The sequence below is a fragment of the Solanum verrucosum genome, unplaced genomic scaffold, assembly GCF_900185275.1.
Source record: "Solanum verrucosum unplaced genomic scaffold, falcon-dt-bn FXZP01000062.1, whole genome shotgun sequence".
NCBI classification, from domain to species: Eukaryota; Viridiplantae; Streptophyta; class Magnoliopsida; order Solanales; family Solanaceae; genus Solanum; species Solanum verrucosum.
The window spans coordinates 7,782,000-7,802,666 of NW_026020477.1; the positions used below are offsets into that span (position 1 = coordinate 7,782,000).

At 33.8% G+C, this 20,667-nt stretch overlaps 2 protein-coding genes and 1 pseudogene across 3 annotated transcripts in view; all 3 read left to right on the forward strand.

The window, feature by feature from the left end:
• The window catches only part of LOC125809192 (uncharacterized), a 511,850-nt gene that overhangs the window by 274,788 nt on the left and 216,395 nt on the right, over positions 1 to 20,667 (forward strand). The gene's annotated exons all lie outside the window — the stretch shown is intronic.
• LOC125809163 (RHOMBOID-like protein 8) lies at positions 7,470 to 10,478 on the forward strand. Its single transcript, XM_049488820.1, has 6 exons — positions 7,470 to 7,798; positions 8,517 to 8,680; positions 8,760 to 8,923; positions 9,006 to 9,271; positions 9,414 to 9,540; positions 10,307 to 10,478. Exons 1-6 carry the CDS (start codon positions 7,470 to 7,472, stop codon positions 10,427 to 10,429), a joined length of 1,173 nt encoding a protein of 390 aa, XP_049344777.1. The 3' UTR covers positions 10,430 to 10,478.
• On the forward strand, positions 12,537 to 13,153 carry LOC125809439 (uncharacterized; annotated as a pseudogene).

Here is a 20,667-nt window from a genome sequence, read left to right on the forward strand (position 1 = left end):
CAAAATTTAATCTTTTAATAAAACAAAACAAAACTAAAAAAAATGTCAGTACAAATACCTTGATATTTCTCTGTGGTGGTGGCGGTCACAGAAGTTTGGATGGCGGAAGCAGAAAGGGATCTAACGACAAAAGGGAGGAGACGCCTATTATAGTATGGCGTTAGACGAAAGGTTAGGGTTCGGGAGAAGTGAGGGATTGCAGCAAGTTTGAGGGAGTGAAGGGTAGTTCAGCTAAATCAGCAGTGCAGTACCATAGCTCCCGTTGTCTGCTTCTTTGGTCGACGATGTGCTCTGGTTAAGGGGACAGGCGTGACTGGTTTTCCTTTGAAGTTAGTTGCAACTTCTGACTCTTTCGAAGAGCTTCAACTATGCATATGCTAACAAGAGGTACAGGAGGTGGTGATTATCAGATGGCCATCTGGTATGGTTAAAACTATTTAAAGTTCTACTTAGAGTAAAGTGAAAAAGAACTTCTGCAACATCATTATTTGAAGAAATAGAGAAATCAATTTGCATATTAGTAGAGTAATGGAGTAAAATATGAACATATATGATATGACAGCTTCTACTTCCACAAGGATAGTGCATATGGTCGAGTATATATGAAAATAAAAGCAATAAGTAGCTGTATGTTGCTAATAATGTGTATAAACTATTAACTGTTAGTTAGAATAATCTATAGAAATGCTAAAAACAGAACATAAACCAGAATAATATGCAACATGTCTGAATCTGAATTGTGTCCGCATCGGATCCCAAAAAAAAATATTTTTGATGTAGCAGCAAATTTCTTAAACTCCTAAAAACTAAGAACTATATTATGTACATAGTCCTGGCAAGCAAAGAAATGCATACAAACGTGCATTGTAATAATAATCTTTGTATACAATAATACAATCAACTGAATACACAATATCCCACTGAAACTTTACTTTTACTTGTATCATTAAAGGTCTTCCAGCTGATTGACAGATCCGATGCTTTGAGTTGGGAGTTGGGGAATAACAATTCGTTCTCAGTTAAGTCCTTCTATGAGAAGCTTCTGATTAGGGCAGAGGTTAGTTTTCCACATGCCTCAGTCTAGATTCCTAAGGTGCCGAGGAAGGTGTGCTTCTTCACTTAGCTACTAGAGGGGTGTTATTGATAGCCGGGAATCTTAGGAAACAAAAGGTTGTCTGTATGAGCCGGTGTTTCCTTTGTAAGGAGGGGGGTGAGGATGTGGACCACATTCGGTTACATTGCAAATTAGCTACGAGGTTATGGGAAGATATCTTTAGATGGTTTGGTGTTACTTATGTAATACCAAGATCCGTGGAGGAGTTGATGTTCAGCTGGAAGAGTGGAGCTAGGGGAAGAAGACACAAGGATTGGAATGTTACTCCTCTTGCTTTTATGTGGATCGTTTTGAAGGAGAGAAATAGGAGAGCTTTTGAGGAGTGGAGACGAGCTTTGCTCATTTGAGGAGTACTCTCCGATCCCTTATTTTCTTTTGGTGCACCCATGTAGTTCCTGTTTGTATAAAGAATTCGGTATCTATTGGAGAGAAACAGTAGGTTTCTCTTTTTTTGGTATACCTTTTGTATATGGTTAAGTTGGCCCTGCTATTATTAACAAAATCTTTTACCTGATCAAAAAGAAGTGTCTTGATATATAAAAAGTTTTGAGAGTCATGTGCACTACATATATGTTAGCAATTCTTTCGTCTACCAAACTCCCTAACATTCACAGTAGGGCTCCTCTTCAAAATAGGGTTCCTATCTTACCTTTTTGATTATGTGACAGTGATATATTTCTAAAGTAGAAAAATTTTAACAAAAAGAAGGGACTTGTGTGTACCAAGGCAGCATGGACTCAAATGTTTTCCAATTCATCATTAAAGAGGATTTCCAGGATATTATTTGCTTATTTTGGATCCCCAAATTGATATCCTAAATTATCACTTTGGCATATATACCACTCTCAACTCTACAACATTGTTGAAAAAAGTGTGAAGGGCTTGTTTTTTATATCCTGATATCTTTTGATATATTGTTGGATAAGAATAACTGTAAGGTGTATGCAAATACTCTAAGGTGTCTCTTCATGCAACATTGTAGTTACCTTTTATATTTAAACCCATCAATATATTACGGCTTGCTAGGAAGGACTGGATCTTAGGTTTGACTGATTCCACATAAAAGTCATCAATATTTCAACTATCTGTCTCAAATCACTAACTAATGGCTTGTATTCCCCGCATGTATAGGACCTAGTAGTTAGATTTGGGCATCTATTATAAATATTACTCGGGTTTACCATCAAAGCAATTGTCTTTATTTTTCCTTTTAAATTTTTATGTTACTTTGTGGCCAGAATACAGTTTATGAAGCTGCAGCAACAAATTGAATATGAAGCAACTAATATAAAGAAATTAGAATATCCATATATCTGTTTCAATAAAGCAGATGACATTTCCACAGGCTAGGGTAATGAACTCAGCACATGAAGCATGTACATTCATTGGTTCTGCACCAATTGTATCACAACTGCTTGGAGTATTTGAAGTATAATAAGTTTTTCTTACAGGAGAAAAATAATATTTTTTATAGGAGAAAAAGAAATGTGAGACTATATCAGTTCACAAGCAACTTGCTTGAATTGGTCTTGCCAGCTCGTTTTATTTGTCTTGCCGGTAAAGTTCCTGACTGTTTGTGCCAAGTTCAACAATACAAGTATGCTTATCCTGTATTAACTATCCACCTTATTATTAAGCCATTGCAAGTTTTATTTTGAAGATTAGGTGAGGTTGCATGATTGTTCGAAAACTTTTAGTATTAGCTTCAGTCATTTTTGAGGTAAATATTTCACTTAGACGTCAGGCCTCTCTACTCCCCAACCATAGACCCTAACTTCTGTCCCTCCCTCCACTTCTTTTCATTCTTCATAATCTCTATGACTCTATGTATCCTAGGGCTACCCACAACCACAGACTCAACTTCAACAACATAGAAGTTGCACAAACTGGAAATTACAAACTTGAAATTCCCTTTTTAGCATACACAGACATAAGTAGTCAGCTGAGTGCCTTTCATAAGCCCTATTCGCCATAAAATGTCCTACATTTCCAGATCATCTACCAGGTACCAACCACAAATGAAATTCAGATCAGGTAAAACACAAAGTAACCAAACTCTTTTGAGCAACTTGCACAACTTCAATATCTATTTATTTATTTATCAAAATAAGAAGTGTTTTGAGAAACATTCAGCTGTAGTAAAACGTTGGTAATTTGTAACAACTATACCATATAACTAATGCTTAGAGTTGCGAATCATGACGCATAGAAGAGTAAATATATTGTAAATTCCAGAGTCTTTTAGCTAAGAAAATGTAGGAAATGAAAGACCTTTTTCTTCCCTCTTTATGATATTATAGAAAGGCATACTATCAAATTGTAGCCGAAAGTTCAACATTAACTCGAACAACTAACTGTCTGTTTGCACCCCGAAACTGATATTTACCAACACAATACAATTGAGCAATGAATTTCTATGTAGAGTGTACTACTTTGCGATGTCATTATGTCCCAAGAATCAATCCCAAATAGTTTATCCAAACAGGACGCTCACAACCAAAATCTAATAATATGATTTGCTTAGGATGGTGCAGCTCCAGTAAATCAAACTATTCAACCTACTGTGCAAATAATACATGGAATGAGCTTAATCAGTGTCAAATGGTTTAAGAACATCGTAACAACAACCATATCTATATTATCAAATATGAGGATTCATCATGAATTGACAAGTTTTACGCGGCTGCCAACCTACCAGGTTTAGGACAATCTTTTTTAATTCCTCTGTTCAACTAAACCAAAACAAAAAAAATGTGGCTCAAAACAGTTGATGTGGAGTTATTGAATGCAGAGAGATGCTCAAAAGATCAAAACAAACACAATTGAAACATTCACTCCAAATCTTTCCAGTATGCATTATAGTAACATGGAATTCCATTAATCAAACAAAAAGGAACCAGAGCAGATGAAGGCGATGTAAAATGTTAATTGTGAGAAGCACCGTACTAAGCAATAGCAGAATGAACGCCAGATGCAAATAAAGAAGAAATGATTAAACTTATAAATGTTACATTTAGTTTGCGGAACATTATACCGAGAGTTTGCTTAAAAGTTTAAATAATTTGTTTTCATTAAAACATATCACTGTCTATTGATATATCAGTGTAATTCTATGAAAAGGGTCTGATCACATAAATATAAAGATAAGAAAATTATATTGGTACAATAAGAGAACTATCCTTTTATCAATGTCACATTTATTACCATGAAAGTAACATGAACAAACCTCTTAACACAATTTTAAATAAGAATTCTACAAGGTTATGATTTTAATTATAATCATATTGAATACATGCTCATTACTATTCTCTTTAAATTGTGAACTACTCTTACCTTAAAATAGTTGTGATTCAATGCTTGACCCTGTTAATAAATGCTAGAAAGCATGTTGCAAAGTCCTCTCTGCAATAAGGTAGGTAGTGATCCAGTCCACATTATATTTTACAACAATATCAAGCAAATTATTATAAGAGGACGAATATAAATTGAGTTATTTACGTGATCTCTAGACCAAAACCATCTCCTGTATTTATTTTTCAGAGCTTAAGGATATCTCCATAGTAGAATAGTAGATATAATTCAATGCGGACAACTCTAATATGGTTGTTTAGTGCAAAGGTTGGCTATGTCAACTTCATAAAATTTGAGTTCTTTGAGCTTATCATTGGACCATAATGAATCAATAAAGTTAGAATGATTAATTTCAACCCGATTGATCTCCTCAGAATTGCGTGGAAGAGTAAGAACACATTTTAACCAAAAAAGAAGGAAACATGATGTTACTTGCTAGAGTTACTACTCATTATGCAAATTTGAAAAGCTACTAAACCTATTACTACAAATGAAATTTATTTCCTTGTAAACAATTCAAGTCTTAACACCGTTTTGGTCATTTGGTGATAACAATAGCATAATTAAGGTCCATGATAAAGTCTGGAATCATTGACTCTAACTTTATCGAAGTTTTTTTTACATCTTACATCACTTCTAAAGAGATTAAGAGAAACTAAGACATTTACTTTTCGGTTGTTTTGGTTGTGGGCTTTACACATCAATAGTTATTTATAATTTACCTCTTAGTATGACTCGAATCATCGATTTTCAGACTAAAACTTGAAGATAACTTACCACTAAGTCAACCCCACATTCTGATAATTTTTAGTTTGTTGAGTTTGATAAAGGTGAATTATTTGATCTGTCAAAATTTGAAAAATTGGAAATTGTCCTGGATTTTAAGGTAGAATAGTCCTTATTTGACAGTTTAATATTACCATATCCATGTATATAGATGAAATATTGATGTTTAAACGGTCTATATTTTGATAGAGTTTGTGACTTTAGCATCTATTCCCCCGTTCACTTTTATTTATCACATTTTCACTTGGCATATTCATTAAGAAAATGATTATTGATATAGATATTTTATCAAACTATTCCTATTAAATGATGTTTAATATTAAGTTTTGGAAAATGATTTGAAGAAAGATTATTTAATGCTGAGGGTAAACATGAATATTATTGCCTTTTCTTGATATGTCAAAAGGGACAAGTAAAAATAAATATATTTTAAGAAAAAAGTGACAAGTAAAAGTGAACGGGGAGAGTAATTAACAACTTTTTTGGTTCTTGTAGATGTAACCTACTTTTAACTTTTGATTCATTATCAAATTTTTTTGGCCTAAAAGTGGATGCTGAAAAACTCTTTTATAACTTTTCCAAACACCTCCAAAACTAAAAAGCTACTTAAAAATCAAAAATACCTAATAATAAGTTAATTCAAACGAACACTTAATTTATTTTTTACCTCTTTTAGGATGGAGCCAAAATTTAAACTTATGTGCTCTTTTTATTTCCACACACTGTTTTTTAGTTTCTTTCTCAAAAGGATGAAGATGTGTTCAATCTTTGTTTGCTTTTATCCATTATACACATTTCAAATATATTTCTTTAAACTTTTCCATTTATTTTTAGTTTTATATTTTGGTGGTGCAGTGATTTGCCCTTAATAATTATTCTTGATGTGAGCTATTGGGTAATTTTTAATTTATTGAGTTTGATAAAGGGGAACTCTTTGGATTTTAGTAGACAAATCCTCCTTTTACCCTGTAATATATCGTAACAGAAATATTTTTTCTGTTACTAAATTTTCAGGTGTCAACCACTGTAAATTAACAATCAATATCCATCTCAAAACATAAGTAACACATACATGTTGTAACACAAAAAACAAATCAAAAGGTAGAAGAAGAGTCAGAAAACACCACAATTCAAAAGGAAAACAAAAAAGAGATAGCACAAAATATTTTAAAAATTACCCTTTTATTAATAGTTTCTTAAGAAGTGTGCAAAGTCAATAATAAACAAAAATATTGTTGGACAAAGAGAGTACTAATTTGGTATTTAAATTGTTATGTATTTAGAGATACATGTATCTAGTAGGGGTGTTCACGGGTTGATTTGGATCGATTATTAGCCAAAACTAAATCAAATCAACTTAATCGATTTTAAAAATATCAAAATCAAACCAAACCAAATATAATATACATTTATCAGTTTGGTTGTTATCGATTTCGGTTCGGTTATTCGGTTATTAACCATACACAAAATAAAAGAAACAATTCGTTCAAAACATGAAAAAGTGACTACAATCCATTCAAAACGAAAAATAGTTAGAATGAGTGACATTACCGAACTTTTTATCACTAAATTTACTATGAATAAAACTTTAAAATTTACTATTTTGGTCTAGTAGGAAGAGACAATAACATTTTCAGTCCCACAAAGAATTATCATAGACACTCATATACATGAAATCAATAAGATAAATGCTCTCACCTTGGACATTTTTTGCTTTCAATAAGTAAATTATAAAGAATTTTTGATGAAAACATATATAAGATATTTAAAATTGTTTATAAAAAACAATATATTAAGTATGTATAATAATAAAATATATGTATATAATTTATCGATTCAGTTTGGTTATTTCTTCGATTTTCTCGAACAAAATCATAATCAAATCAAATACTATCGATTTTTTAAAATCTAAAACCAAAGCCAAATAAAATCGATTTTTATCCAAATCGTAAACACCCCTACTATCTGGATGTGTCAGAATTTAAGAAGATGTAATATTACAAACTAACGTATATCTAAATAATTAGTTGGGTGTGATTTTTGTAAAATAAATTTGTTCACCATAGCATAAAACAAAAGAGAAATGTACCCTCTTGTTGGCATTCTTCCCGCCAATAAACAACAACCACCCCCGAATATCACATGGATCGATCATCCCCAACTTGTGAAGTTTAATTCAAGTAACCCAGTAGAGAAAAATGTGTACCCACAGAAAATAATGGCAGATAATTCGAAATTACAAACCCACCTTGAAATCAAGCAACAATGTGCTCCAATGGCGTCGACATTCTCCACTGAGATGATGGCCGACGAACTACTCAAAGATGATAGAGTTCCATTCCCCTTCTTTAGGCCCTTGTCTCAGAAGAGAGCAAACACATGGATCATTTCTCTCTTTGTGATCCTTCACTTAGGCGCTTTCACTGTTACAATGATTGTTAACGACTGCTGGGAGAATTCTCATGGAGATTGTGCTCTAAAACCTCTCCGTAGGTTCTCTTTTCAGCCTCTTTCCGAGAATCCTCTGCTCGGTCCTTCTGCTTCTACGTCAGTTCCTTCTTTCTCTTTCACTAATCATTCTATTTCTTGTCTTAATTACTTGATAATCCTGAAATTCCGATTCCATTATTTCAATGCATCGTTTGAACTTATTATGGATTTGGACTACTTTATGAAATTTGAGGAGAAAACGTTGCTATCAATATGAATTGTTGCTTGAATTTGAGTTTGTATAGCTACAATGTTTATTGAGATTTATATTGTTTCGTATCTCCTGCAAATGTAGTTTATGGCGGCAATCGGTACTTTGCTGAATGCCAGTCTTGTATATTTCTTATGCATCTAACTGATTTCAGAATCCTAAAATTTTATTGCATCAAGTATACAAGCACTTTGCATATATACACATGTGATGAACTGTTTCTGAAATATTTCTTGGTTCTTTATGGAACCTCTTGCTTCTCCATATGGCAGTTCTTCAGGACTAATCCACGCTCCATGTTCGCTAACATATTGATCTCTAGATCCGTCGCAAACAAGTTAAACATTACCTGCTTTTCCCATCTGCCTTGAAAATTGCAGTACCAGCTACTTTATTCTTTGAGGTTATTTACAAAGGCATATTATCCTATATGTTAATATAAACATGTTATTTTTCCAACTGTGCATCAAAGAACTACTGAGCTGTACACTGTGTCTTGCGCATGATATTATGTAGAGGAAGTTCTGCTGCCAGTAACAGATATGAAATCTTTTGCCAATGTAGGTTGGAAGAAATTGGAGCACTTCAGAAGACATTGTTGACTAATAATCAACAACTGTGGCGTATCTTCACAAGCCCATGGTTACATGCAGGGCTTTTCCATCTGATCATTAACTTGTCCTCAGTAATCTTTGTGGGACTTCACTTAGAGCAAGAATTTGGATCATGTAAGAATATTCTTATAATATGTTCTTTCATTGAGAAAGTTGTTTATTGAATCTTTGATTGAAGCTCCTATTCCTGCAGTTAGGATTGGAGTTATCTACATACTCTCAGCTATTACTGGTAGTCTAGTTGCTTCACTTTTCGTTCAAGATCGGCCATCAGTTTGTTCCTCTGGTGCATTGGTTGGATTGCTTGGTACACTGCTCTCTGGCCTCATCAGGAATTGGAAATCTTATACCAATAAGGTCCTGTAGTCTTGTAGCTTTTTCCCCTCTCATCTCAGCTGTCAAATAGTATAGAATGTCATCTCCCTACTTTTTATTGCAGTTTTCTGGGCTTGTGGCTACCATGACAATCTTGATGACTAATCTTGTCCTCGGACTGATACCTTACATCAATAATTTTGCGAATATCGGAGGATTTATGTCAGGATTCCTTCTGGGGTTTGTGCTCTTGTTCAAGCCTCAACAAGAGAAACTAGCTCGAAATAAGGGAGGCTTATTTGAATTTGATGCCAAGGATATTGTCAAATGTAGGAAGAGTTTGGACAAGCCTGTTCAGAGGGTTGCTGCTCTTGTTATTTTTGCTTTTTTGTGAGTTCTATCTCTGTATGATGATTGTATGGTTTTACTCTTGCTCCATTTTTCTTTGCATCCAATTTCACCATGAACTATTACTTAGGCTAGTTATAGTTTTCTAAGATAATGAGTTGAATTGTTGTCATTCCAACTGCAGGCTTGCAGGAATTATAATGGCAGTTCTGCATGGCATTGACATAAACAAGTATTGTAGCTGGTGTCACTACTTTGATTGCATTCCATCCAAATGGTGGAGCTGCACTGACAAGCCATTTCATTGTGAGGTATCTCATTATACTTGATCCTATTATGAGAAGGGAAAAGTATTTTTTGTCTGAGAAGAAATAGGATATGCAAAAGTAAATATGAAATTATACGTTACATAAGATCAATGGACTGAAATGAGAAACAGATCAAGAGTAGTTCAAGGGGGGGGGGGGGGGGGTGATCCCCTAGGACAAGAAAAATAGTCTTCACTTTATGTACATTCTTTCGTATTATCTTTGACATAACTGTTGTTTCAAGCAATTATAACATCATATACTTGAGAGTAGCGCTGTGGATATATTGGTGATTGTATTAGGTTGTTTATTAACTAAGAAGATTCTTGGCTCTTGAGTTTTATAGATCTCCCTCCATCCCCACTACCAATGACATGATTATTTGGTCTAAACGTTGGTGATGCTTTGAATAGGGCAATTTATAAGGGTGGTATTTTCCCAGAACAAAGTATAATTTTGAGTAACCCTCGGACCATCTTTTATCTTTCGTTTCAGCTTTGTTAGTGTTCCTTAATTAGAACATCTTGTTATTGGCATCGTTTGCTTTACTCTGCATGGTGGTAATTTTTTGACCACCTAACAGGAAATTTGTCTTTCCTAGTAGTCATAATCCTCTTAGTCCTGCTCTCTCATGTTGTTGTTATTACTTCTGTCCACCACAAATGAAGCTCAAATTTGGATGCACTTTTTATTCTTTTGTAATTTAACCAGTATATCTTAGAAGAAGACACTTACAAGTGGTGAATAATTCTTGTATTGCATACTGCAGAAGTTGGTCTACTCGGAACATCTGACTTTGAGTTGTCCAAATACTGGTAGATTCAGAGTTTTCCCTTTCGCCAACATTTCAGAGGCAAGGTTTCAGGACATATGCAATCTGATATGCTCCTAGAAGGTCATGGTTGAGTTCTGGTGACTAATTTTTCGCAGGATATATACTTGTATAAACTACTGTGCTTCAGAGTTCTTAATCAAATTCTTGTGCATAACATCAGCATCAAACTTGTTGCTATGAAGGATTTAGCTGTTGACTTGTGGATAACCTTGTCCCTCTTGCTTTTAAAGCTTCTTTTCTTAGTGCTCATGTGTCTTTTCTGTTATGGTTTTCATGGATCCGAAGGCACTGCTTGAATAGCTCACAGCCTCACAGTTTCAACAAAGTGACAAATTTATGTCTAAATTCATGTGAAGCAAAATCGGGTGCCCAAATGAATATGGATTCAATTTTGTTTTGCTTTTTGAGTTTATTTTTTTTTGAAGTTCAATGGTTGCTTTGTTCATAATGCATATTTTCTCCTTTTGACATAGAAAACTGAGAATGTTTTCATTTTGTATTCTAGACTTCCAAAATATTTATTTGAAGACATAGGAATCGGTATAAGATGTGATAGAATATAGAAAAAGAACCTTAAATCTATGGTAAAATTAAGGACTAAAAGAGAGATCTCCTTCTGAATACAAGGTTGGGTCCTGCTGGAACATTTTCCTCTTTTACCTAATTCTCTACCATCCCAAAGTAAATAAGAAAAGAAATTAAAGAGCAAATAATAAAGGGAAAAGGGCCAAAAATACCCCTGTACTATTCGAAAAGGTTTAAAAATACCCCTCATCCACCTATTGGGTTAAAAATACCCCTCAGTCAACCTTTTTGGTCCACTATTACCCTTTAAACTAAAAGTCTTATATTTTTTAATTATTATTATTAATAATTATTATGTGGCGTCTTTTTATTGGTTAAAGTAATTCCAACCCACTAAACTTTCTCCTACCCATCCGACCCGACCCATATTGACATCCCTGACCCAAACCCAATTAAAAAGATCCATCATAAATAAAAAATTTGAATCACCTCCTCTCCCTTAACCTAATATCCTATTTTTCTTCATTTCCTTCTTATTAACCAATTTCAAGATCAATTTCACCTAAAATGGCTTAGATTTTCACTGCAAGACTTTGTTGAAGTTGAGGGATTCAAGTTGGAACATTGATTTTTGAAGTCTTCTCTCTTCTAAGTAGGTCGTTTTTTTCATTTTCATGGCTTAGGGTTTCTAAAATTTTCATGTAGTTACTCTAGAATATTTTGAATGTTTTTACGTCTTTCTTTTCTTAGTTCTTGACTTTTAGTGATCCCTTTTCAATTGTTATTATTTGAACTTTGATTTTTAATATTTCTTTGTATTGTGTTTAGTTATTGATATGGTGTATTCTCTTTCTCTTTTGCAATAGTTTATTCAAAAAATGTTTTGTTTATTTTTCTATAGTTTGTTGTGGACCCTTTCTCTTATTCTTGTTTGTATTTTAGGGTAATAAATATTAACTTCTTTAACCTATTCTTTGAATGATGCTGATGGGTCCCTGTTTTCTTGTTTTTTTTCATGTACACTTTTTGAAGAATGATTGAGAAGATCGATTTGGTGTTTAACTATGGAGGCAAATGGGTGTTGAAACCTGAAGTGATGTATCTTAAAAAGTTGAATCACATTATGCAAGATTTTGATGCGGATTTACTATCTTACATAGATATTTGCGCAGAGTATATTGAAAAGTTAGGTTTCAGTAAGGTGAAGCAGGTACTAGTAAATGGGCCTTCTGGTAGATACTTTCTGATTGAGAATGATGCATGCATTATAGCACTACAATCTTTATTGTGTACCGAGTTCAGTGAGCTTCAATTATATGCTGTGGATGAGAATGAATTATTTGTTCCATCTCCTAGCATTATATCATTGCAACCCTTATTGTCTAACCATGTCTGTGAGCTTCAATTATATGCTATAAATGAAGGTGAACTACATGTCTCTACTCCTAACATTATTGATCAAAATGAGTGTCATAATATTGCGGTAGATGTTGGAACAGATTGTGATTCATCTGATGAGGAGAAAAATGTTGGACTTAACTCTAGTGATCGTGACAGTGAAGAATTAGAACTCTTTAGAAAGGAAAGAACTCAAGATGTTAATGAAAAGCTTGACAAGTTTTTACACTTGGAAAAAGGCATGAGTTTTAAAGATTTGTTTGAAGCTAAAAGAGTCGTGGGATTCTATGCAGTTGCTAATAAGGTTGGTCTTAAAGTAAAACAATCGGACACTACTAGACTTAGATATGTATGTGATACTGGATGCCCTTTTGTGTGCTTGATATCTAAGGATAATAAAGATCAAGGATTTAAAATCAAGACTTTGGAGACAAAACATAAATGTGATCCAGCATTTCATAATAGAAGAGCTACTCCCGATGTTTTAGCACATTATTTCAAGAACAAAGTCCAAAATGATCCCAAGTACAAGATCAAACAAATGAGGGTGGACGTGGATCAGAAATTTAAACTAAATATTAGTTATTCTAAGATGAAGAGAGTTAAGAAGCTTGTCTTAGAGGAATTAGAGGGTAGCTTCATTGATGATTTCAATAGGTTAGAGGCCTATGCTCAAGAATTGAGGGATAGTAATTCTGGTACAGATGTGGTTATAAACATATCAAAAAATGCTTTGACAGAAGGAAAAAGGAGATTTTTGAGAATGTATGTGTGTTTTCAAGCTTTGAAAAGTGGTTGGAAAACAGGATTGAGGCCTCTAATAGGTTTGGATGGCACATTTTTGAAAGGAAAATGTAAGGGAATTTTACTGGTTGCTATGGCACAAGATTCAGCAAAACACCTTTATCCACTTGCTTGGGCCGTGGTGGATAAAGAAACAAATAGAACTTGGAAGTGGTTTATGGAGCTATTGAGATCTTCTTTAGAGTTGAGGGAGGGTGAAGGAGTTACATTTATATCAGACATGCAAAAGGTTATAGATTCTTAACTTAATTTACATTTGTGTTGTTAAGTTTTTTTTAATTACTAATCTTATCTTATTTACTTAACTGTTTGGATATTATAGGGGTTGATTGGTGCTGTTGATGATGTACTACCTAAATCACATCACAGATGGTGTGCTAGACATATAGAAGCTAACTGGAGTAAGAACTGGAGGGGTGTACTAATGAAAAAATTAATGTGGTGGTGTGCTTGGAGCACTTATGGAGAAGAGTTCAATGACCAATTGACAATTTTAGGGACTCTTTCTGAAATGGCTACCAAAGAACTAATAGGCTACCCACCCCAAAAATGGTGTAGAGCTTATTTTGACACCAAATGCAAGAATCAAATGGTTGACAACAACTTTACAGAATCATTCAATAAATGGATTTTAGAGGCAAGACACAAACCAATTATCAAGATGTTGGAAGAGATAAGAGTCAAGGTATTTAACTATTACTTTGTCTTTGATAATTTTTTTCATTACTAGAATTTTTGTCACTTATATTACTATCAATTTTCTGTATTTATAACATTGATGTGTATAAAATTTTAAGCACACTATGTCATTACTTTATCTATGTTACTCGGACTCATAAAAAATGCTAACGAGTGCATGTTAATTATGGATTTTCCGTTGTTTGAAAGGTAATGAAATTACTGAAAGATCGTGAGGAGGAATGTAGGAATTGGAGAGATCAAATCAGTCCATATGCCAAGGATTTGCTGACTGATTACAGAGAAATAGCACAAGGGTGTGAAATTCATTTTAATGGAGACTTTGGATATGAAGTGCATGAAGGTGAAGACAAGCATACCGTCAATCTTCAATTAAAGAGGTGCACATGCAGGGTATGGGATTTGATAGGAATACCATGTTCCCATGCCATCAAAGCTCTGATTTACCAGAAAAAAAATCCGATGAGCGAGGTGCATTGGTGGTATTCAAAGGAAGCTTACATGTTAGTTTATATGCATAAACTACAACCAGTTAGAGGTGAAAAATTCTGGAAAGTGAAACCAGAACATGCAATGGAACCACCAGAAATACATAAAATGGTTGGTAGACCAAAGTTGAAAAGAAAGAGAGAGAAGGACGAGGCAAGGAAGAGAGAGGGGGCTTGGTCATCTTCAAGAAAAGGACTTTTAATGACATGTGGATATTGTTGTAACAGAGGTCACAACATCAGAACTTGTCCTTTGGTAAAATATTGTTACTTTTGAATGCTTATAAACTGAAATATTCTTAATTTTATTACTTGTTTGATTCGTTGAAATATTCATGGTTGTTTTTGCAGGTGAACGAGAAGATAAAGAATATGGGTGAAGGATCTTCCCATAAAGTGCAAGATGTGACCTTAACAACAGTACATGAAAGTCAAACTTCTGAACAAGAACAACAATTTGCTCAACATTCAACCATTGGTGATGATGAATGGGAAGGTGAAGAGGAAGATGAAGATGAAGACGGCCAGCCAATTTTGAGGCCGAAGGTAGTATCTGAAGAAAGGACTAGACTTCAACAAAAAAAATTACAACGAAGACCAACTGGTACTAGAAAAATTAGCTTCAAAGGAGATGAATTTGGTGTCGTGGAGCCTACCAATCTGCCTTATTCACCAAAGAAAGTTACCTGGAAAGGCAAGGCAGCAATGACCTCAAACCAGTTGGTTGCAGAGAAGGAAAAAAAAGTTGGTAAATTGAAGACTAAAAAGGCAAGATTAGAGAAGAAATGACCAACATTTAGGAAACGTACATATTTTTGCGGTGACTAATTCAAGAATTTGCTAATTTGTTAAATGATTTTGTATTGATTCATCCTTAATTATTTTTGTTGTGCTCAACATAGGGTGAAGAACATTGTGAATTTGTGAATGAAACACGTCTTGCATATTTCAGCTTACTTTTGTATGAACAGAATATTCAGAAATGTATTGCAATGGCTAGATATTGTTAATGTGCATCATTTACTACCCCTCATAACTTATATCATAGTTTGTTGGTTAATACATGTGTAACTTTAATAAGTTTAACTAAAACACTTTTATTAACTTATTCAGGTACTCCAAAAGTGTTTAAAAGTTATTTTAGCTTAAAAACACTTAAAATAAGTCAATTTTACTGTGTCATTGATACAAATAAGAATTTGTCAATTTGTTGGTTAATTTGAAAATGTCACGACCCGAGCCTACACCCTGGACGTGGCCGGCACTCGAAGACCATTGCTGGTCCCCAAGCGAACCCTCATCCTGGCTGACTACAAGCGGAAAAACTGATTCAAGCATACAAAGCTTAAAAACTGAAATAAAAGTTCATAAAACTTAAATACAAACTTTAAGTCCAAAGAAAACTCTGTATAATAAAATATATACAACTCGCCATAAAAAGGCAACTTTAGTCTTTAAAACATTTAATAAAATAAATGATACAAACTTCTCAACAATACTGACTATCTATGAAGCCTCTAACTGATAAAGATGGAAGTCGGGACAAGACCCACGACATCCTAACAACTGATATAACTGAAAGGTAAATGAAATCCTCCGAAAGCAAGGAGGCTCACCATAGCTAACTCGAACTCTCGGATGTATCAACGAAGCTCCTGTTGATGATCCTGAATACATGTGTCTGCATCATGAAAAGATGCAGGCCAAATGGCTCAGTACGTGGAATGTACGAGCATGTAAGAGGAATTCTAAAACATAAACATAAGCTTGAAACTTGATAGAAATGAAACATACTTACCTCTTCTCAAACTTACTCAACTCAAGGAATACTCAAGGGTACTCAAAACTACTCAAACTTACTCAACTCAGAAGTACTCAAGGATAAGATACTCAACTCCTAGATTAGATACTCAACTCAAGGATATGATATTCGACTCAAAGATATGATATTCGACTCTAGATACTCAACTTTGGATACTCAACTTTGAATACTCAACTAAATATGACTGAACTCATTTCAATATAAAGCAATTTAAAACAAGTGCAATATAGAGAAACAAACTGTTTAAAAACATACTGTCAAATCTGTGTGTATGCAAGGATACAACATAACTCTGAAATGTATATAAAAATACAATAAACTGATGTATATAAAAATACAATAACTTCTGTGGGAGTTTCTCTAACCGACAACCATCACATAAGAGCTATAGTGATGATACAGCGATCTACCTCACGCTGCCAGCGCATCCTATACCCGGCCAAAGGTATAGAACCTGAACTACTAATGGATCCACTAGTCTATGTGAAAAAGGTTCATCTAAAAAGTATGACCCTTTTCTACCCATGATGGCTACATGGTTTATGGGGGCTGTGAGTTATCTGAACTCTCCCCCATATCGGTGCTCAATACTACTCCCAAAATATACTAGCTCTTATGTTTTAAAAACATACTTCTTTCTGCTGATTTGAGATAATTAGTCAAAAACTTAGCTCAAAGGCTATATTGGAAATCTCAGTTTCCCTACTTGCTTTATTTAAAAAGCTGTTACTCTTTTCTGAAAACTAGCCCGAAGGCCCTTTGTAAATCTCAGCTTCCGTTCTTATTTAAATGTGAAAACATTTATAAACTCTTTGGGAATACATAGTCCCCATATACTTTTGAAGAAAAGGACTTCAAACTTTACTCTTTACTCTTTACTGAACTCAAAACTTAAGTCTTAAAACAAAGTTAAAACGTTTGTAAAAGACTTCTTAAAATATGGTTCATACCGAATTATGGACATGAACTACTCAATGCAAGGTTTTCAATAACCATAGATAGAACTCAAATACTTAGAACTCAAGAACTTCAATAATACTACTCATTTCAAGAATGCTCAACTCAGAGTTCATGCGGAATTATGAGCATGAACTACTCAACTCAATGACTCAAAGATACCTCTCATCTCAAGACTGTTCGACTTATAAGATTCATGCGGAATTATGGGCATGAACAATTCAACTCAAAGACTTTATAGGTAATATGTAATAGTCCCATGCTTAGAAATATAATCTCAAAGGGGATTACGAACTCAATACTCAAGACTTAGAACTTGAAGATACTACTCCTCTCAAAGATACTCAACTTCTGGAGTTCATGCGGAATTTATGGGCATGAACGACTTGACTCGTAAGTCTACATAACATTATGAAACTCATGTATGTGACTCTTCTCATTCTCTGACTTACTTCCTCAAAACTTAGTTCAAATCGATAGTTGATCTCAAAGGATTCACAATTGAACTCAAAGGCTTTCTTGAACTCTACTCTTAACTCTCTCTTGAATTTGAATTATGAATTCAAGAGTTATGATTCATGATATGAAGGATCTCAATAACAATATAGATATTCGATAATTAGGAATAGAACTTTTAAAACAAACATGAATTCAAAAACTCAAAATCAACGTATCTCAAGAATACTCAAATCTAGGGAAAGTATCCTATATTACTCTTTTTCTGATTTGAAAGTAGATGTAGGGCGTGAGGATGAACTAGTCCAACACTATGATAGCCTTACATACCTAGAAGAACAAGATTCTTGAAGAATCTTGAAGAATCTTTAATAATCTTAAAGAAGAACTTGATTAGAAGCCTTGAAACCCTAGCTTGAAGGTAAACAATCAAGAAGACCTTTCTTGAGATTCTCGAGTTAGTTTCTTAAAATCTCTATAGCCAAAAATTATGATTTTCATGAGTGAAGATGAAAATCTGACTGTTTTGAGCCTTTTATTAGTCAATAATTTCATTTATGGTTTCTTGGAGGTAAAAAGACAAAAATGACTCTTTTAAATATTTTCCCGTCGGCTAATTCGTAACAGCACTGTATAGGTTACTAAAATAGTCATAACTTTTTACTCATATATTGGATTGACGTGAAACTGGTGGGTTTGGAAAGTAGATTCAATTACCTTTAATTGGATAGGCTATGGCTCACGTAACTCTTAATATTCTAAGAGATATGGTCGTTTAAAGTTGACCTAAGCAGAATCTTATTTCAAAACTTAATAAACTTCAAGAACTCATCAAGAACTTAAATCCATAAATTTCAAGAACGAAATTACGCTGAATAAATCATGATTGGCGTGTGGGTGAAAGAACCCAGCACTATGGAAGCTTACATACCTCTTAGGGATTAAACCCATGGCGAAAATCCGCAACAAGATGCAAGAATCTCGACGAACGCTTTCATCCTTTCTCTTTTCTCCTCTTTTCTCTTCTTCTTGAACTCTCAACTAAAACCCTAGGTGTATTTTAGAATTATAAAACTGAACCTAATCAGATTAGACCCCTAAAATATTACTAAAAATGAATTAAATCTGTTTTGGTAAGGAAAAGACCAAACTACCCTCTAAAACCCGGTTTTGACTTTCCTTAACTGGACAGCCTAACTTCAAAAGGTCATAGCTCACTCATCCGACCTCGAAACTTATCAAACTCGGCGGCGTTGGAAAGATAATTCAAAGATGTTTCTTATGGTAACTGGTAGAACGCCTAAATCATCCTGAGCTAGGAGTTATGGTCGTTTGAAGTCAACCCAAAACTCATACTTAACTTGTAAAATTTCAGATTTTGCTATTTCCAATTTAATTCTTTTTGAAACTCAAGGTGCTACATCTAGTGACCTTAACACTAAAGAAATTTTAAACTCCTTGGTAAAATCTCACTCACTACGAAGAACGGTTCGAGTCTTAGTTCAAAAATTTTCTGGGGTGTTACAGAAAAGATGAGTAGTTGACTGCTGAAACATGCCAGCCAGATCAAGAATACTTCTAAAGCACCACAATAGATACTACACAATGCTTCCACAAAATGACTTTACACTTCCGGAAAAATAAAATTTTAGTTTCAAAGCTATTCTTATAGTTGTTAAACATGAGAAATTCACCAAACTATAAAATTGTAAAAGCATTGAAGAATAACAAATATATGAAATTAGAATAAAAATAGCTTCAAATCTAACACCTAAACTCGATCAAACAGTACCTAAATTCTACCAAAAACTACACAAAAACTATAAAGAAAAAATAGCAGCAAGAACTCAACTAAAGTGCATGCACCATTATGAGATAAAAAAACTGATCCAAAAATGAACACAAAATTGATCCTAATTCACTTCATTAGCAACGAAATACATTACAATGAAGCTTGCGAACTAAACACAATTTTGCTACCATACCAACAATAATAGAAATTACAATTAAGAACATTACACTAACTAGACACCATCAACAATTTTTCATATCACAAACTTATCTAGAGAAAAGTAACAAAAACAACAACTTCAAGACATCATCTTCGAAGAAAAAAAAAACCCATGACCATAGCACAATCTTCCTTCTTTGCTTGTCTTTGAACTCCAAATTTGAAACTTTCTCCTCAAGGTAGATACATAATTCAAATTTGTCAATTTCGACATATCATTCACATCTTCCTTAACATGTTGCGTTCTTGACGAATGACATCCAATGATTTTTTTTAATGTGAATAAACATTGTCACATGAGATGGAAAATAATTTTTACCTTGCCATTCTCAATAACGACAACCATTCGTTGTCTCATAGCGACAACAAACCTACGACCATCGTTTGTAGGTTTCGCAGCAGTAAAAAAGTTGACAACCATTCAAGACTCTCCTACATCACAATAAGTAACAAAAGAAGATTCGGATATTTGAATGAAGAGAAGAAGACTTCAAAATTCAATGCTCCAACTTGAATCCCTCAACTTCAATAAATTATTACACTGAAAATCTAACCCATTTTGGGTGAAATTGATCTTGAAATTGCTTAATAAGAAAAGGGAAAAGAAGAAAAATAGGATATTAGGTTTAGGGGGAGAGGAGATAATCCATGAAAATGAAAATGAATGTTCCAACTTGAATCCCTACGAGAGTAACACTACATGAAAATTTCAGAAACCCTAAGCCATGAAAATGAAAAAACGACCTACTTAAAAGAGAGAAGACTTCAAAATCAATGTTCCAACTTGAATCCCTCAACTTCAACAAAGTATTGCAGTGAAAATCTAAGCCATTTTAGGTGAAATTGATCTTGAAATTGGTTAATAAGAAGGAAATGAAGAAAAATAGGATATTAGGTTCAGGGAGAGGAGATGATTCAAATTTTTTATTTATGATGGATCTTTTTAATTGGGTTTGGGTCAGAAATGTCAATATGGGTCGGGTCGGATGGGTAGGAGAAAGTTTAGTGGGTTGGAATTACTTTAACCAATAAAAAGACGCCACGTAATAATTAATAATAGTAATAATTCAAAAATATAAGGCTGTTAGTTTAAAGGGTAATAGTAGACCAAAAAGGTTGACTGAGGGGTATTTTT

Bases quoted from the DNA above. Each gene is read 5' to 3' on its own strand.
- LOC125809163 (XM_049488820.1), top strand. From the start codon at position 7,470: ATGGCAGATAATTCGAAATTACAAACCCACCTTGAAATCAAGCAACAA. The intron at 8,924-9,005 runs GTCCTGTAGTCT...TTTTTATTGCAG, and splicing joins GGAAATCTTATACCAATAAG to TTTTCTGGGCTTGTGGCTAC. The intron at 9,541-10,306 runs GTATCTCATTAT...TGCATACTGCAG, and splicing joins ACAAGCCATTTCATTGTGAG to AAGTTGGTCTACTCGGAACA.